General features: G+C 46.1%; 1 protein-coding gene across 2 annotated transcripts in view; it reads left to right on the top strand.

Annotated features, from left to right (window-relative positions):
• Positions 1 to 19,714, top strand: part of LOC135897258 (uncharacterized) — a 135,768-nt gene that overhangs the window by 16,129 nt on the left and 99,925 nt on the right. The window contains exons 1-4 of one of the 2 annotated variants that reach the window (XM_065425858.2): positions 703 to 1,198; positions 3,167 to 3,256; positions 14,548 to 14,666; positions 16,212 to 16,325. In XM_065425858.2, the coding sequence (XP_065281930.1) occupies positions 3,241 to 3,256; positions 14,548 to 14,666; positions 16,212 to 16,325 (249 nt within the window). In that variant the 5' untranslated portion in view covers positions 703 to 1,198; positions 3,167 to 3,240. Of the gene's footprint in view, positions 1 to 702; positions 1,199 to 3,166; positions 3,257 to 14,547; positions 14,667 to 16,211; positions 16,326 to 19,714 lie in introns of those variants that run through there. The other variant, XM_065425852.1, reaches the window with a different exon arrangement.

Below are 19,714 nucleotides of genomic sequence, written 5' to 3'. Positions count from 1 at the left end.
TTCAGACGTATATGACACCCCCCCCCCTCCCTCACTGGCGCCCCTTGCACCCGGGGCCCACGGCCCCCCGGCCCCCCCTGTTGCTACGCCACTGGCTGCTGCCCTGATTGTCCGTGCTCCGAGCGGTTGCTCGATGGCATGCGGGTTCTTGAGCGGCTCCTGTTGGTCGCACCTCGTCCGCACAACCATTCCGATTCTTTGTCCTCCGAGGAGAACCAGCGAGGTGCTGGCTTGTGTGGTTTCTTGGGTGGTTTCGCTGCCTGGTTTCGTACAGGCTTGAGGCATTTTGGGCAACTGCGGTCTCCAGTAAGATGGTCCCCAGAGCAAATTGCACATGTCGGGGTACAGTTGTGAGTTACTTCTGGGTTGCGCACTCCGCAGGTACGGCACGTGGGCAAATCTGGTTGCAGGCACACGTCGGTGTGGTGGCCAACTTCCCCACACGCTCGGCAGAATTGGACCGTGTTATGAAAAGGAATGCACTCCTTCTCACCTCCTCTGTAGTACCTTATAGTGCGGAATATAGGTCGAGGTTTTTTCCAAAAAATATTACTAAAAGGTCACCCCTCGACTTATATACCGGCCCTTGGCACAGCATGAATAGTCGTCTGGCAACGTGTAGGAGCGCAGACCTTTCGGCATCCGCATCGTTATCGCCCCCTTGGTGTCCGACGCCGAAAGAGGCTTTCCCGCGGGATGTTGTCGTTCGCGTGAATGAGAAGCGCTATATGGACGAGGCCCTCATGCTCAGTTGGATTAAGACCGTCTATAATCGGCGACCCGGCGCACTCCTGCGGTGTCCGAGCCTGCTCACCTTGGATACCGCAAGTGTGAAGCAGGCACTCCGCGACGGGAGGACGGAACTCGCCGTTATTCCGGGAAACATGACCTCAACACTTCAGCCACTGGACGTCGTGTTCAACAAGCCCTTTAAAGACCGTGTCCGTGAACAATATAATCAGTGGATGGCCGGCGACAACCCCAACCGGCCGGCTGCGCAGGCCGCCTCTCGCCACTGTGGCCACATGGGTGTCGCAGGCTTGGCGCTCGCTGCCCGACGATATGGTGGTGCGGGCATTCAAGAAGTGTTGCATTAGCAACTCCTTGGACGGCACCGAAGATGACATGTTGCGGGACGCAGCCAGCGAAAAGCAGTCGTCTTCGTACGAGAGTTCAGACAGCTCAGACGAATGAACAGGTGACGAGTCTGGCGGCACCACTAAATAAAACAAAGTTTTGTGCCTTATAATTTTTATGTTGACTTCCTTGCTTCAATTTAAGGGGGTCGACCTATATTCCGCATTATACGGTAGATGTATCTCGGTAGGACGTCTCCGAAGAAAGTAAGGAGAGCACTCTGAGAGTCTCCCAACATCCGGGCCTCTACCAGCTCCATACCCTGGGTGCGAAAACGGATGCTAGCTTTGAGAGTCTCAGATGGAGTGTGCGGCTCTATACCGTGGATAACACCTCGCCTAGTTCCTTCGCCTGGCGTGACGTAGACATTGACTAGGTGCGGTCTTCCGTTGATCTTCAAAGACGTGACGCCGCTCATCGCCATTGCGACGGTCGCATCCGGGGTAGACGCTAGTGCTATGTTGGAGCGCAACTGGATGCGGAGAATGAACTGGTCCCACCTGATTTTTCCTTGACAGGCCTCCGCTATTGCGTCGGAAAGCGCTTGGGTGGTTACATTACTCAGTGGCAGTCCCTGGTGAGGTTGAAAGACCACTCTCAGGTCATCCTTGGGTAGTGGTGGGGGCCTGCGTCTTGTCGGCCTACCCCGGCATTTTGGCTGGTTGTCCGCCGTATGCTTGCTGTCCGCGGAGAAGTCCCCTCCTTGTCGTAAATTCCACTCCTTTGCCTGTTTCTTCCGTGCACTGAGCGATTGGGATATCTGCCAACCATCATCTGCGCGGTCAGTCTCTGTTTGGGTGGGAAAATTCACGTTGGCGTGCGCCGACGCCATGGTGCAATTCCCGGGCGGTCATTCATCGTCCCGGTTTTGGGCGTCAAAGCCCATAACCTCATCGCTCAAAGCCAGTGTGGGTTGTTGAGCCATCGGATGCGATTCCGTAGTCGATGTCATGGTCGTCACGGTAACTGCGGCGAGGTCGTAGTTGACGTCTTGGTGCGTGCGTCTCCCGGCGTTGCCGCTGTTCCCCTACTCGGGATGGCAGAGGCTTCGCGCTGGCGAAGTGACAAGTGACATGATGGGCCGAACAATTGTCAAGAAGACAAACTTTGCAGCCAGACTTCTCCAGTTCGGCATCCCATGCTTGTAGCCACTCAAAGAAAAAATCGTGTGTCATCCAAGCTTTCTTATCGAACGCGTATCGAACCGGGAGGCCTTTCGCATTCTTAAAGCAGCGTGGTGACCTGCCCTTTCTGATAACAGATGGTCGTAGTTTGCATGACCCATCCATATTTGCAGCAAGCAACATTGATACGCGCACTTTGCTGTTTTTTCCACCATGGCATGCAGTGCCCTTCAGATGCAGAGTCTTGTTTGGCAGCATTTGCCAAAACAGTGCCGTCTCATATGCATTGAATATTTGCGATGGTGAAAAGCTGTCAGAAATATTTGGCCACTCTTCGCTGCACCAGCGGTGTCAGCCAACCAAAACACAGGAAACGGGCGCCTGCGGTCAGCGTGGTTTCTCCCTCCCGCTTTCCTTTCACTCCCAATCGCACTCCAAGTGCTCCTTTTCACGTGCCTTTACCCACACGCCCCCTTCTCGGAGTGCGGGGCGGCGCACGTGATGTCGCGGGAACATTGCGAGAGCTTTGTGAGAAGATGCGCACTTGCGGGGTGGGAAGCGATGGGAGAAGCGCACTTGCAGGGGTGGGGTATGGTGGGAGAAGCGCACTTGCCAGGGCGCAGCTTAGCACGAAGCTCAATACATCGATATGCCGTTGCACGGGAGTTCTATCTACGCGAGCAGTAGCGCTATACTTTTGCATAGGATTCCCACCGGGATTTTTCAACTGTTCGATGTAGGCAATAATTAGATATATCCGGGATCGACTGCATGTCTAAACCAAACTGAGATTAACATTCAGAAATTTCAGTATGGCCATGTTTTATATATTAGTGCCCAAACTTGAGCACTGAACAAAAGTGTTTTTGCAGTCCCCGCTAATTCACCATGTTTTCCCTCCACAGACCATGTTTTTGACTCTACAAGCACCAACCTTGAAGTTTATGAAAAGTACTGCCACCCAATTGTGGAGTCAGTTATGCTAGGCTTCAATGGTAAGCTCCTTGCAGCATGTGGATGAACCAGAAGGGCTTTACCACTGTGTCTTTTGCTGCCATGGGTGATAATGTTCAAGTGAAGAGACAAAGGTAGCAATACGGGCTTGTTGGTACATCTTCACTGAAGGGAAGTCAAGCACAGAGAAACACCAGGACAAAAAGAAAGGAGGCATGGTGGACACACAAGCACCTGTTTGTCCACTGTGCCTCCTTTCTTGTCCTCGTGTTTATGCTTAACTTCCCTGGAGAGGTCGTGGGAGGATTACAGGTGTGCTACGGGCAGATCCCCTCCCCCTTTTTTTTCTTTTTACTTCTTATACTAGCAGCCAGTTTTCCCTGATTGGCTGATGTGATGCATAGCCTCCATTGCACAGAGCTAGGGAGATGAAAATAGAGCATAGCATAGCTGTTGTGCTCTCACAAAAAGAGCAACTTCTCAATGTTTGCCTGTACAACTAGACATTCATATTATGTGGTGAATATTGTGATACTGAAGAAGGCCTGCTGTGTTGCCCCCTCGAAGTAGTGCAAACAGCGAATGTTTATTTTCAAGAAAATGCAGCTATAGAGTGGGTGACTTATATCCCTGTCACACGGTAAATCTAATGTCATTACCAACAAAAGACATTTGTTGGGGCTAATGTCATTATCACGGCAAAAACTAATGTCATTTGAAAAAGATGACATTGACGTTAGTAAATAAAAAGACACTCAAAAATAGCCTCAAACTCACCTTTGTCCAATAAATATTTTCCAATATGCTAAATTCCCTTCGAATACGTGATCGTCCCTTTCATACCATAGTGTTCGATCACTAAATATAAACATTGCCAATGAAGTGGAGTCAAGCCAAGCTGTAGATCAGGCAAGCAACATGGCGAAAAGCATGATGGGTGCATAGGCTACATCTACTAAAGAGGAACGAGAACAGCAGTTGCACGTCATCGCCATTCTGATGTGCATGCAGGCTCCTAATATCCACATTCTTGGCGTGTGCCACAGGAAAACATGTGCATGCATTTATGTCAAGTCAACCGAAGTGGCCGCGGCCGATGCTCCAGGGTGAACCAACACGACTGCCGCAGCGAAAGCTAAAGGCTGTCTAGTCACTGGATTGAGAGTAGCTTTCTGTGATTATGCACTGTGATGCACTTCAATGTCGTTAACCCTTTGAGGGTCGATTTATTTCGCAATATGCGACCGCCCAGGGTTGATTTTTTTATTGCAGATTCCGATTCTTCTTAGGGACTTATTTCAAAAAAAATTTACCGTAATTTTTCTAGAGTGACTGTAAAGTGAGAAAAAAATATTTTGCCTTGGTATATATGCACTCTTCATTCATGAATAATAACAATAAAAAGAAAATAAGCTTATAAGAATTGAAAATTTTATGCATTGTTATACTTCAAGGCTTTGAAAATGCGTACACGAGAATATTTCGCAAGACTCAAATGTTCCTACTCTTACACTAATATGTACGTCCATAGCGTAATCGAACTGCGTAGGCACGCTCACTAAAAAAAACTGTTTGGTTGTGTGTCCATCAAATAAAGCAACACGTGTGACAAACTTCCGCTAATCTTCATCTTATCGCCAACCAGCTAAGGCAATTAGCTTTCGCCAGCCTTAAAAAAAAGAAATGGAGATGCATGCACGGCGGCATCCTTCCTATGCGCACCCCTGTGAGCACTAAATGAGCGAGAAACAAGCGGTCGCCCTTTGAGCGATTAGGAACGAGGTAACCATCAGTTTCGCAAGCACAAAAAGCCGAAACCGCCCGCGAAACAAAATCCAAACGGCCGCCCGTGTGCGCGCGCGCCAATGCGCGAGCGGTAGTATATAGACGCGCAGGAGCAAACAAGCACTAAAACAAACCATGCAATGAAAACCGAGAGACGTAGGCGCGCAAGAGAAATTTCCTGTACCCCCACATAGTGGCAGCACATGACAAAAAAGAGAAAGTTTGGAAATTGGCCTGCTTTTTAAACGTACAGACAGCGCTGTAAATATACGGCATCGACCATTTTCAGACTTGTTCGCGGCGCCGTATGTTTACGTCATTGACCATCAAAGGGTTAAAGTAATAATTAGGTCATAAAATCAATAAAACAGTAGTTAGTTTTTTTTTAACAATAAAGGAAGCACATACTGTTTGCGAAACTGGACCGGTAGGCTCATGGTGTCGAGGATACACATTCAGTTCTAAAACGAATGTGAATGAGTTTGGCGAACTCATTCGTTCGTAAATGTCATTTTCGATGAATGTAATTCGTTGTAAATGACATTAGATTTGCCGTGTGACAGGGGTATTAGGCAAGTATGTGTACTAAAGAATTGTAGATGTGTGACGTGTTCAGCAATTTGACATCATACACCTTGGAATAGCTGCCTGTACTGCTCAAGTTCACCTTAGTGCTGGTTTATGAATGCTTCAATCATGCGTTGATGTAGGGCGACGGTTGTGCAAGATTTCTTATTTACCTTTAGTTAAGCAGGCAATGTGCAAAGGTGGCAGGATGTTTTGGGACATGGACAGAAAGTGAACAGAATTGCTGCGAAGGGTGACAAACACAGCTGCTGTTGTTAAAGGGCAGCTGAAGATAACGAAAGAAAGGAGAACAGAGGACAGTTTGTGAAAGCAATTAGGCCACTTCTGCAACTGCTGTCCACATGTCCTAGGTGACAACAGTGGCATAAGTCGTAAAGGACTCAGATAGCTTGAGCACCCCCTCAAACCTTATTGTGCACTTACCACCATCGTCAGTTCTGCTTATAATATGATCAATGATGCATTGGTATCAATGACATTTTATTGCGATAGCAATTCTACGGACACTTGATGTGCATTTGTGCTGCATTCATGCACTCACGCTTCCACTACCATGGAAGCATGACAGGGCGCAGTGAATTTGGCTACAGAAATGATGAAGCCACATGGACGCACCATCATGCTCTGCTGCGGAGCCAGGTTCCGCCTCCTGCTGCTAGCATGAACATTCTACACACGCCAGTTTTCCTGCTGTGCAGCTACGTGCATACAGTAGTCTGAGTGGAAGGGACAATAAACTTCAAGCCATGGATGCCGACTATGAGGAGGCTCCGGGGCTCGAGCCCCCTCCAGAGTTTTCCAGGGGGGAAAGGTAGCTGAGACCCCCCCTGCCTCGCGATGCGGAAGTTCACCCCCAGCCCCCCCTCACTACTGGAGTTTTGTAACCCACATCATTTGAGGCTTCTTTTGACTTGCCTCTACCTTTTCACCTAATATTTTATTGGGGCTAATAGCTTACTGCATCATTATTTGCACGGGCGTGCACGGTTTCTAATTAATACTTTCACTTTATTTATTCAAACCCTGACGAAATGAAGACAAGCGCATTAGAAGCATCAGCCTCGGCTGGCTCATCCGTTTTAAATTTCCACTGTAAACACCATGCATGTATACAATACATTTAAATATATACACAGGACAAAGTTTAAATTTTTGCAAGATGAGGAAGTAGGCAATTAACAATTATTTCTAAAGGTATGGATAACCTTCACATAGAGAATGAATATGCTGCTATATGTTCACCTCCTTTCAGATTGCTTTGCATGCTTTTTGATCCTGAAGAAAACCTGCAAACTTCAGTGACCCCTTCGGCAGAGTATGTTATCCATGGTGTATGAAATGCATGTGAAAGATATGTGTTTCAGTATTGCTTCTCTTTCCAGTAGGCAATTCTAACGACTCATGAAAAAAGAAAGGAGAAACTCTTCTAATAAGTTACGACACTTATTAAGGATGGAAACATTGTCACTTGCATGCAGAGGTCATAAATATATACAGGGTGCCCCAATTAACTATGATGCGCCAACATTAAAAATATATGCAATTGCATTACTCCATGAAAACCTAGTGCATATTGTTTCCAGTAGAGTGTAGTAGATGCCAGTAATATTTTCGTTACTGAGATTTGTTTAGGTAATTGTAAATAATTATCTAACTCGAGAAGTACTACCCTAATTATAAAAGTGTCGATGAGGCATATGTAGGCACAGCCAAGGGACATCTAACTGCAGTATTTTCAGCAATGTGCTAATTTTTTTCAACTGATAAATAAACCCTGCAAAATATGAAAAATACCACGTGGCTGTGCCCCCCACCCGCATCATAAAGCAGCGCCCTCGAACAGGCTCCTTCCGAGTTAGCCAGAACAAAATTAAGGAAATAAAGAAAAACATAGTGATCTAGCTAGTGCCTCATATGCTGCACCCTGGCCGAAGTAACGTGTCGCGTTTGTTGTTAGTTGAAAACAAACTGTGATAGCTGTTGTCTTAGCGTAGATAAAGTGCATGGATGGGTCTTCTTATTTTTTTTCCCACAAGGCCTATCACCACAAAAACGAATTGAGAACGTGACTGTAAAGATAGTGCGTTTTGTTTCATCCCAGTCACCATGTCTTTCTCTAATGAGCAGAAGGAAAACATTATCCTTGCCTTGGCAGCTGCAAATGGCAACAAGAGGAAGGCCACAAATATATATCTGTCATGGAAGTGTGGCGGTATACCAGACACAATGACTATTATCAGAAATGATGAAAGCCAGAGACAAACCAGCAGCTTCCAGAAACAGCCACGGAGGACCCTATCTTTGAGCCCTAGCCTATGCATGGATGTTCTGGCATTTATGGCCTTAAACCCTCATGCTAGCTTAAGGGACATGGCTGCCCAGGTACCAATTTCCAAGTCATCAGTTTCGAGGATTCTAAATCACTGAGCCTTTCACTCGTACCACCTTAGCCAGCACCAATGCTTGGAAGATAGGAACCTGCCGAATCGTCTAGATTTCTTGAAATGGGTCCTCACGAAAGCCGATGAGTCACCAGACTTTGTGAGCAACATCATGTGCACATATGAAGGCAGTCTTTGCAGAAATGCCCAGGCAAATTTGCATAATGCACACTTTTGGAGTGACTCCAGTCCACACTGGGTAAAGTGTACTTGGCACCTGTACCAATCGGTGTTCAATGTGTGGTGCGGAATTTACTATGGTGCAATAATCGGTCCCACCTACTTCAATCGCACACTGACTAGACAGCACTACATGGACGAAGTCCTTGAAGGAGTAGTGGATGAGTTTCTCAGTGAAATCTTGCTGTCGTGTCTTCCACTGCTGTGATATCCAAGCACGAAACTGGCTGGATGCGACTTTTCATACACAATAGATTGGAAGGCATGGGCCTCTAAATTGACTGGCTAAGTCAACTGCGCTTTCTCCACTTGATTTCTTTCATTGGGGTTATGTGAAAGATTGTGCTTACATGACCAAGACAGACGTCAGATTAGCTCAAGACAAGGATAATGGATGTCTGCTGTATAGAATTCGAGCGTTGGTGATCAAGAACGCCACTGAAGATGTGCTAAAGCGGGCTCAGTACTGCCTAGCTGCAGAAGGACACCTGTTCGAAGAAGCCCTCTAAGCAGCAGCTGGTGTTCAATGGCACTTACACATTCACAGATAACCAGAGCCGCTGAAATCTGATGGTTTTCTTTTTCTGTTGTTTTTTGTGCAGACGTCCCAATTCTCAAATCAGCTCATTTAGAAGCAGTACATTTATTTTCTTTTGCTGCCATGGGTGATAATGTTCAAGTGAAGAGGAACGCTTTTGTTTTTTGCCACGAGCTAGATTTTGCCTCAGTTATACATTGACATGAAGTCTAAAACCGTCACTTTAATTTGGTTTTGGTCTGAAGCAAGTTTCTGGCGCAAAATATAGCTGCGTGTGCGCTCTCTCGGTGCGGCGTGAGCAGAACCAAGATTTTTAAACATTCTATGCCTATTACATTGCTTTCTGCATTTTGTGCATAGTCAGAGCGGTGCTTCGGCCTCGTTATCAAGGGGCTTTTGTTATCAATGTGATCAGTCGGCCTTGAGATATGGATAGTAAGTGTGACATAAAAATTAGAGGAAGGAATAGGTGTGAAGCCACGAAACCTGCTGTTGGTGCTCCTTCTGTATCATTATCAAGGTGATGCGCTGTCTCTTTCTTCAGGTTTAAGACAGGCAAAGCAGTTGCTTTCAGTCAGCGTATTTGAGGGCGCTGCTTTTTGATGCAGGTGGGTGCACAGTCACATGGTGTTTTTTATAATTGTGGGGTTCCTTTACCACTCGGGAAAAAAAACGGTACGCAATTAGTATGTCGCTGAAAATACCACAGTTAGATGTCTCTCGGCTGTGCTTGTAAATGCCTCATTCTCACTTTCATAATTAAAACATTAATTCTCAAGTTCGATAATTGATTGCAATAACTTAATAAACCTCATTAACAAAAAATTAGTGGCGGCTACTCCACTGTTCTGGAAACTATATGCATTAGGTTTTCCTCGAGTAACGCAATTGCTCTTTTTTGAAGACATAGTGCATGATAGTAGGGACACCCTTTATAATTCAACTAAATCACTGAAATAAAGCCAAGCCGGATTCACTGCAAATAAGAATCAACAGCAGTCATGCGCAGCAGCCCTTATACTCGCACTCACAATAAAAAAAAGAGAGAAAGAGAGGCTGCAGTTTCTCCCGAAAGAGCAGTATTAGTGATAGTGAAGTACTATATGACAATTCCACGAAGGAAGATTACGCCACCAAAAGACGCCAGATGCTTGGCGTCTGGCGAAGACTCGGGCTGTGAAAGTGAACTGTCTCCTACTATGAAGTCTTGTAAATACCCATATAACGTCGTCACTTCAATGAGCAGTTTTTCGAGGTCATACGAAGTTTCTTCAATTACAACTGGTATTGGGTGAAGGAATATAGTACATGAAGTGAGAGTCTGCCGGGATCTGGTAGTTGAGCAGGCATTTGTAGGTTGAGGACATACATACGAAAAAACGATGCTTTATTTCCTACGTTTCTGCCGGGGTCCGCACTTCGTCAGGGAGTACATGAAACAGTAAGGCACTGAGCTTAAATACGCACATGGCATGTGGGGCCCCCCTACGTGCTTGTCCACTGCCGAGACACATTGTTGCTGTAAGGGGCTTGCACTCTTGACCAGTTAACAGTACATGTAAAAAAAAAATCGCAATTGGGATGGTTGTAACAGGTTTGCATATATATATATATATATATATATATATATATATATATATATATATATACATATATTGCTTTTCTTTATGAGGGGGGTTTGGAAAGCTGGTCGAGCCCCAGCCCCTTCCAGAAAAATGAAAACTTTCTGCCTGTGCTTCAAGCTACAAACACCAGTGATTTTCCTTTGGTCTCGGCTCGTGTATCAAATGCCCTGCAACACCGCTGGCTCTCCTCCTCATTGTGCCAACCATCTGCGACGCCTGGTAGCTGCCAGAGTACTGCTTCTGTGGCACAGCATCAAGCTGCCTTGCGTGTTGCTTCATGCCAACATGTTGCTTCCACATATTGTTAGAACATCGTACGAGGAACTTCGTTACAGCAATAAACCTTGATATTGGCTTTAGTGCTTTGCCTTATTGGGTGAAACTGATATTTTTTGACAGGACTACTGCATGATCCATATCGATCTTGCTCCCAGTAGAAGCAGTGAATTTGCAAGTGCAACTTTTGCTTCCAAAAAAGCGAGTGCTCCTTTCTTTCTTATTTCTTTTGATATTCAGCCTCCTACGGAAACCGTAGTGAATGTTTAAAAATAGAACTTCTCTTGTCGTACCTACTTTGCTCCACAATTCTCGTTCTTTGAAATTCCCATGCATATGACTGTCAGCTACAGTTTGCAGCCAATTTTTGGCTTACCTGCTGATATGTGAAGGAAGAGCATTTTGTTTGTTGCTACGTTTCCTCTGTAGTGTACACAATAAAACACACGGACAAGAATAAACGATGGCTATCTGTGCTTGTCGTTTAACCCGCTAACTGCCTATGACAAGTAAACTTGCGAGCTTTCCACAATTTCTTCATCTGTGTATATGTGTAATTTCTTGTAATTTTGACAAGTACGTAAATAATACACAATGAATTTTGCAACTTTTCTTTTTTTCAGCATGACCAGTGAAATGCGTTCGGCATTCCTGGTATACTTTTTAGAGATAATTGGCAATAAATAAGCGCCTTTAGTAAAAATGTCCCTCTTTAAAAAAAATTTCTTTGGAGTTTGCTTTGGCAGATGAAGGGTGAAAAGGACACTAAACGGCAGCCCCAAATTAGTGTAGTCTAGTAGAGCATTCTTTGAAAGTTCTAGCCTTACTTCTTTGGCACCAATTCACCGATTACAGAGAAAATGAAGGCCAAGCTTCCCCTTTTCAATCTTTGCACACAAATTCGACGCCAGTGTCAGTGCCATGTGAGATTTCACACCATTTTCATATGTTTGGGCCATTTCTGTGTTCAGGTCTCCACACTGGGTCTCTGCTTACATTGGAATGCAGTTCAACACTTCCTTATAGGCAAACTTTTAGCCATCCCCGAGCGACCACTGTCAAAATGTGTGATATGGAACTAGTGCGGGAACTTCAAAATTGGGTCGCGACCCACTCTGTTTTTTCTGTCCTTTCCAATTTGACAAACGTTCACTCGCTGTGAGAGTGACGTTAGTATTAAGTGCATTCTGCCAGTGTTATTTAGTCTAGTTTGATACAGGAGACCATCATTAATACGTCTCAGAAAAAAACACGAGAAAAACGTACTAACCAGGAAAACGTATGATCTGAGGTGTCTAAAAAATTGGCAGGCTCAATTGTTGACATCTGTGTAATGCTTAAGCTGGTGGTGCTCCAGCGGCCTGAGACGCGTTTTGTTGCTTTCTTGTAGCGTCGCGTTTTAAGAAGGCGGCAGGCAACCGAAACAAGATGCTAGTGGGCGACGCCGGATGCCACCAAAGCGAAACGTGATGCTCACATCGTGCCACCTGCAGCAGGGAATGGCAGCGTGTGTGCGTTATCGCCTTCTAAAAGCTTGCAGTATGCTACCAATGGCACTACGCACCATGTGCTGTAAAACAGATGGGTGAAGGTGCTTATCGCGGTAGGTCTGACGGCGATAGTTAGGAATGCGGCGTGCGGCGTAGTTTTTCACGTGAGGCGGGCAGCTATGTACTGTTCTCGATCGCGCGTGCCTCACGGCTTTTCTTGTTCACATCGGATCTAGCAGCCAGAAAAGGTGTATGATCGCAGTCTGCACCAGGGAACGGCGGCTCATTTTGGTTATCGCTTAATAAAAGTGTGCGCTACGCTTCCAATGGCACCACGCGCTGTGAAACAGCTAGCCAAAGATGCTTATTGCAGTAGGATTGGTGGTGATAGCCGGGAATGCATCGTGCAACGACTGCACAGAAGATTATTTTGGTACCGAAATAAGGAACTGAGTGCGCGCCGGTGTTTTCACGCGAGACTGGCGGGTGAGCATTGCAGTGAAGCTGCCGCGGTGAGCAGCTATGTACTGTACTAGATCGCGCTTACCTTGCACATTTTCTTGTTTACATGGGATCTTGCAGCTGGAAAACGTATCATACTATTGCAGTTTGACGATGTACTGAACATTGATGCCGAAAACTCATGTTTTTCGGGAATGTATGAACCAGTAAAAAAAGAGCAGAACTCTATTGGGTGAGTTTTCGTGTTCTCGATTGCGAACGTTGGCGCCAGAAAAACGTGCGTAACGGGAACGCATCAACGAGGTTCTATAGTTGACCTGGCAATAGCGAAATCGGCGGGGAATGCGAAAAACTTTGCTCTTGTGAGAATTACGTCGTTGCAGAAAGAGACAGCACAGATAGGTAATGCAAAACTTTGCTGTCAAAATTCCGTTAGCCTGCTTTGCAAGCTTTGTTCGAGGATATAGAACCGCATTGCCGACAGTACAAAGTGCGCAGTGCCAATGCGACAGTACAAGCAGTGGCAGCGCTGCCATAGCGCAGTATTCTCGGTAGTTTGCTTTCGGAGGTGCGGTCACTTTTACAAAATTTTGCGTAACTCGGCACTGTACGCAGAGCAACAGCACATGCAGCAGCATTTCTCCAGCTCATGGTGTTGCACGTAGGCGCCGACGCGTCCAATGCCAAGCGCAAAAGGGATTGTATCTCGTGTACCCAAAGGCAAACTATTGAGATAACGGCCTTTTCGCGCAAATCTACGCCCGGCGCCAAATCCGCATGCAATGCCTGGCGGGTGGCACTAAAACCAGCGTTCTTGAAGCAAGGGATGCATATTCCGGGTCGATAGCTCAATCATGGCCCAATGCGTGACACTCCATATGCTGGGACCACCATCTCAAGTGCCATGAATAATTCCAAGTTGCTGGGACGTGGATTTCCTTGTTTTTGCTGCATTTTTATCACCAAGGCACACATTACGCAGTGCACTGCAGTGATCAGTGATTGTACTTCGAAAGGGGCATTTATTTTGTGTTCAGTTTTGCCTCACGTGATTGGCATAGGCCATGGGGAAAGCAAACTGAATGCGCGTTTCAAACAATGATTTATGATCTCGCTTATATAAGAGTAGGTTTGCAAAAACCATCATCACATGTCGGTAGCAACATGGGTAGCAACATGCGTGCCGTTTTAAACGGGCGATCAACAAACAAGATGGCGGCCATGACGTGTTTCCAGTGCAGTGACCGCTTCTGGCGCTTGGTTGTTTTTGTGAATGAAAATGGCGGGGCCCACACAAGTAGTAATGTGGTGATATTATACACAATTTTAGTGCAAAACAATCGAATTTGAGCACATTTTGGAGCCTGCTAGCCTTATGCGAGTAGGTAATATGCGGAGTTACGTTCCGGTAAATTTCATTGATGCCGGATTGCAGTACAGTGACATTTTGTTGCCGAGAGGTTCGAAATGCATTGAATCCCATGGGCGTTTGCTGGGGATACGAAAATGTTTCATTGTCGTGAGAATTTCGTTGTTGCGGGATTTTGTTATCGTGGGTTTTGGCTGTACTCTATTTCTCTCCAGACCCGCTGCAGTAGCTTAATGGCTATGGCGTTATGCTGCTGAGCTCGACGTCACAGATTTAGTGCTGGCCACAAGAGCCGCATTTGATGGGGGTGAAATGAAAAGAAAAGAAAATGCTTGTGTTCTTAGATTTAGCTGCACAATAAAGAATCCCAGGTGGTGAAGATTAATCTGGATTGCCCCACTACGGTTTGCCTCATGATTATATTGTTTTTGCATGTGAAACCTCTTAAGTGGATGTTTCTTTCCCCTTTCACTTTGTGTGCCTGCTTCTCCAAATGTTGCGACTCTTTGCTTAAGTGTGCATGCGTGAGCGACCTCCTCCCACTCATTGCTTTGCTGAAACATTGATGCTCTTTCCAGGAACCATCTTTGCCTTTGGTCAAACGTCTTCTGGCAAGACGTACACAATGATGGGAAACAGCAGCCAGCCTGGCCTTATCCCCCTTGCCATAAATGCTATCTTCGACATCATCCAAAATGTAAGACATTCAAGATAAGCTGTTCTTGGCTGGCCACCTGTTTACAGCTGCATCTTGTGTGACGAAGTGCTCAATAAACAGTGCACATGTAATGCCCAATAAGCATCACTCAATAAGCATTGCATGCATAATGAAAAGACTTGGGATTGTTGCCCACCTGAAGCAGGTTGTTTCTTCATCCACTTTCATTGCCATTTATTTACCATTTCTTTAATTCAATTAGTAAGTACAAGTAATTTCCCCTATGTTGTCTTTGGTGTCCTGGTTTTTGGCTTCTCATGATATGAATAAGGCTCAGTTAGTGGGAACATAATTACGTGAACTTGAACAGGCAGCCTACTTACATGCACTGCACCTTTAAGTGTTTAAATTCTGTAAGACTTACTTTTATTATGCCGAGAGAAGCCTTCTACTGCATGTGTTTGTTGATCTCATTAATGGCTCAATATTAAAAATTTTGCTTGTGCACCCACAGTGCACTGAGTTCAAGTTTGTAAGGCGATTTTTGTAGACGTCTTGTATTTACTCGGCTAAAATCCTCCCCCAATGCACACAACACACACGCTTACCCACACACACTGTACTGACTATATTACGGAGTGTACCAGGGAGGTATCAGGTTCAATCCTGGCCGCAGTGACCACATTTTGCTGTAGGTGGAATGCAAAAGTGCTTGTGTATTGTGCATTGGGGGCATGGTAAAGAACCCCAGATGGCCAAATAAATCCAGAGTTCCGCTAGAGTGACGTAGAATTGTAAAGTGCCCGGAACGCGCTTCCAAAAGTGAAGCCAAATGCTGTAACGCCGTTGGGGATGCTGCGATTGGTAGCACTCACACGGCGTGGTGCAGAGTATTTCGCTAGAATAGCAGCTTGGGCTTGTTGGTTTTCTATCCTGCTAATAACAGCGCAAAATGTAGACAAGAGACGAGACAAGAAGACACCACAAGCGCTTGTGGTGTCTTCTTGTCTCATCTCTTGTCTACATTTTGCACTATTAATAGCAGGGTGGTGCAGAGTTAGAATGTTTGCTTCCCATGCAAAAGACCAGGGTTCGAATCTCAGCAAGGTGTAGTGTTTTTCTCTTTTCTTTTAATACTTCACGCTTTGATGTTTATATTATTTATACTGCTGCTTAGTACTTGCTTCCGTTGCTATGTAACGCAAGAAAAAGTGAAGCATAACATGGAGGAATAACAGCAAAATTAAACTTTTTAACATTGAAAGATTATTTTTGCAGTGCCACCTCATGGGAATGAACAAAACTATCCCAACCAAAGCAAATGAATTAAGCTGAACTTGATCACTAGTGCTGAATCTTGAATAAATGCGGCCATAGTGCCTAGCTAATGTTTGCTGCTACATTCTGTATATCATTCGCAACGTCGTCTGAATCTTTACTGAATATTTGGGCACTCAACTGGCACAAGAGCTGTGCCCTACTACCCTGCCATGATTCCCCAAAATGCTCAGGTTTTATGCAAGCAAATATAGTAGTTTTGTTTGAAGTGCTCACTTACCAAAAGGTGTGTTCATTTTGGTACAGGAGCCAGAACGGGAGTTTTTATTACGAGTCTCCTACATGGAAATCTACAACGAAAATATTCTAGACCTCTTGGACAACGGTGACGAAAAGCACCTGCAGATTAGAGACAATGTGGTCAGTGAATCGTTTGCATTTGCAATACTTTGCTTTGGTATTTATTTGTCACTGTCACAGACTTGCAACTGTTTTGTCTGCAGGCAGTCAACTTGTTCACTGTTGTGGCTTGTAAGCTTGTATATACAGAGCAATCCAAAAGTAAAGAAAAAGTAAAAAAAGAAAACTGGAAGAACGCAGAAAGTAGCATGGTGCAATCTTTGCAGAAATGCAAAGAAAGATGTGGGATTGTCTTTTATAACTCAATATCTTATTGCCAGAGTAGTTGCATTTGCCACTGACAGGTTGTACTAGGCCTTGTTAGCTGTGCCAAAGGTGCAAGAACTATTTGTTTTTCTGGAACAGAAGGACCGTGCACATGTGTTGAAGTGGGTGGATAGAAAGCTGTACCGTTTTGATCTAAACAATAATTCACCCACGCCAGTGATATTCACGACTATTGTCGAAAGCAACTGTTAGCTCTCTTATCTTTGTGAGCAGGTCCGATGTTAAGCAGTGCTGACGGGATCGTTCAAATAGACTCGCACTGATCCTACAAATGTAGTGTAGTCATCATATGGTTTGTTTGGGCCCTAGCTGATGGTTTTAATTCTTTTTTATTTTTATTTTTGTTGTGTACCCCAGAAAGATGGTGATAGAATTATCTGCCAGTGCATGCGCTTGTAGCACATCTATATTATGTCATTCGTCTGTTATTGGCGCAATAGAATAAAACATGCACAGTGTATAGAAAGAAACAACATGAATTCGATTGTGAGCTTACTCCTGTGTTTGCAGTGAAATAGCTCGACAAAATGCTGTTGTCTATTGTGCTCATGCACTTCTCGTAACAGACTAGCGAGACACATTTGCACACTGGAATCACCTGATAACAATAGAAGCGAGATTGCCACCATTCATGCTTATTCTGACATACATTATATGGACTGATTATTGTAGCTCATTGTCGAAGATGTATTGTTATTGAGCCGCCATCGTCGGCTGACTCTCGCAAGTAGGTTGTCAGCCCCTGTCAACACGGCAAAAGCCCATTTTATACACCCGATTTCGACAAAAATTGACGCTAATTTTGTCCACTGTAGCCAATAGTCCGTTGTAGTGCGGTCCGTTAAAAGCGAACTTCGTTGCATTGATAAAATAGGCAGACCAAACTAAGGTTGAAAAATGGTCCATTATATCCGAAAGTCTGTTGTACGCAGGTCCGTTGTAATCAGCGTAGACTATATGAAGGCTATATGAAGGCTGAATGTCTGAGCTGGGTACTCCTTCATCATGGGTGCAAAGCATTCAGCAACGTCTGCTGTGGGCTCAACGAAAGCGATAGTAGTACGACGAAATAAGTGCTGATGTTCATGGCTGAAGTTCATCACGAGGAGAGCCAAAAGACCACCTCAAAGCATAATAAGACTGTGGGCTGCACATGCACCATGAGTCAGCATAAGAGAGGAATTGCCCTCTGCAACAGCTTCGCCGTCACGCAGGTCGTAGCATACTACCGCTACCAGGACAATTGCGTGTGGTGGTAAAGTTACACTGTCAGCATAAACCTGAAGTGCGTTACGTCGGCAATTGTTGCAGCTGTTCGCTGCTCTTTTTGTCGAAAAAGTCACTGTGCGCTACCGGAGGTCTATAATGGCACCATACTCTCGCAGAAAGTCGACGCTCAATATGAGGTCCCGACAACAATCGCAGAGTATAAGGCAGCTGGCTGGAAACGCACACCCACGAATTTGTACTCTGACCGTGCACATGCCCAACGGTGTTATGATATGCCTGCCAGCAGTACGAATTTGTGTTCCAGACTAAGGCGTGATAACTTGCTAGTTTTCCGCACAACATTGAGTAGTCGGCACCCGTGTCCAATAAAGCACTAACGTGGTGGCCGTCGAGCACAACAGGTATGTCTAGCTACAGACTCTCGCTAGACATACCTGTTGTGCTCGGCGGCCGCCATGTACCTGCGGGAACAGTGGCATACTCTGCTGGTTCAGGTATTCTTCAATTGCCCTAGGGCTTTTGCTATATCTGAGCCTTGGTGAATCCGTGGCAAAACCTTGCAGTCCGAGGCGGCGGTACGGGCACTTGCAATATATGTGACCGGCTTCTCCACAGTGATAGCACAGAGGCCTTCTGTCTGAGGTACGCCAGACGACAGGTTTTCTTTCGAGCAGGCACCAATACTTCATACGTTGGATCAGTTGCACTGATGGGAGTGGCGGGACGTATGATGCGGCGTAAGACGTGGTGGGGACGAAATGGGTTGGAGCAGGGACAGGGACTCGCCCCAAAACTTATGCATACAACGGCTGCTGCAACTGTGCTGTCACAGGCGCTGCATTGCTGCTTGGAACGGGACCTTGGATCGCTTGCTGCACTTCATTCCTCACAAGGGCAGAAATGGAACCCAGTGTTGGCTGAGGCAGGCAGCTGGGCCGTTGAAACTCATCACGCACCACAGAGCGGATAAGGTCTCGGAGAACGTCCACGTTTCCAAAGGCAACTGCGTCCGTCAGTGAAGCAGCGTTCGCGTGCCTGTCGTACGGAGCTGAGCGCTGGTCCGAAGGTGAAGTTGCGTTCGATTGCCTTTCATAGAGAGCTGAGCACTGGTGTTACATCTTTTCCATCGTGGCAGCTTCAGTTAAGAATTCAGCCACGGTCTTTGGCGGGCTCCGAACAAGGCGAGCAAATAGCTGTTCCTTAACTCCCCGCATTAGATGATGTAGCTTCTTTTCCTCGGACATGGTTGGGTCCACCTGACAGAAGAGATGCGTCATATCCTCGACGTACGACGTCACGCTCCCGTTCAACAGATGAATGCGGGATTGGAGTGCCCGTTCGGCTTGTTCGCAGTGATCAGCATTGGTTTAGGTCTCCAGCAAGGCACGATGGAACTCGAGCCACGATTTGATGAGCCCTTATCGGTTCTCTTACCAAGTGCGGGCACCATCCTCCAAGCTGATGTAGACATTCCTCATCTTCGGCGCGTCGCTCCATTCGTTTATCTCGGCAACGCGCTCAAACTGGACTAGCCAGTCTTCTACATCCTCAAAGATATCCTCGTGGAACACTTTTGGCACTTGGAGATTCTGCAGCAGGAACTGAGCTGTGTTTGAACCTCACCGATGGCACCGGCTGTTGGAATCTCAGCGCTGCCACCAGCTGTTGGAACCTCAGTGCTGACACCCGTTATTGCAATCGGACCGCTGGCGCCCGTTGTCGCAAATGGGTCGCAAGCCCCAAGGGTAGCGTTGGCCTGGCGGCCTGGGGCACACTGGAAGCATCCGAAGGTCCCAGCAAAGCATGAGGCGACTGCTAACAGAACAACTTGTTTATTCTAGCATCGCAAAGAGCGGGCGGTCAGGTCGACCGAAGTAGAGAGACGGGAGGGC

This window comes from Dermacentor albipictus, chromosome 1 (genome assembly GCF_038994185.2).
Source record: "Dermacentor albipictus isolate Rhodes 1998 colony chromosome 1, USDA_Dalb.pri_finalv2, whole genome shotgun sequence".
Lineage (NCBI taxonomy): Eukaryota > Metazoa > Arthropoda > Arachnida > Ixodida > Ixodidae > Dermacentor > Dermacentor albipictus.
Note: the sequence above shows the minus strand (reverse complement) of the source record. Positions and strands in the feature narration are given on the sequence as shown.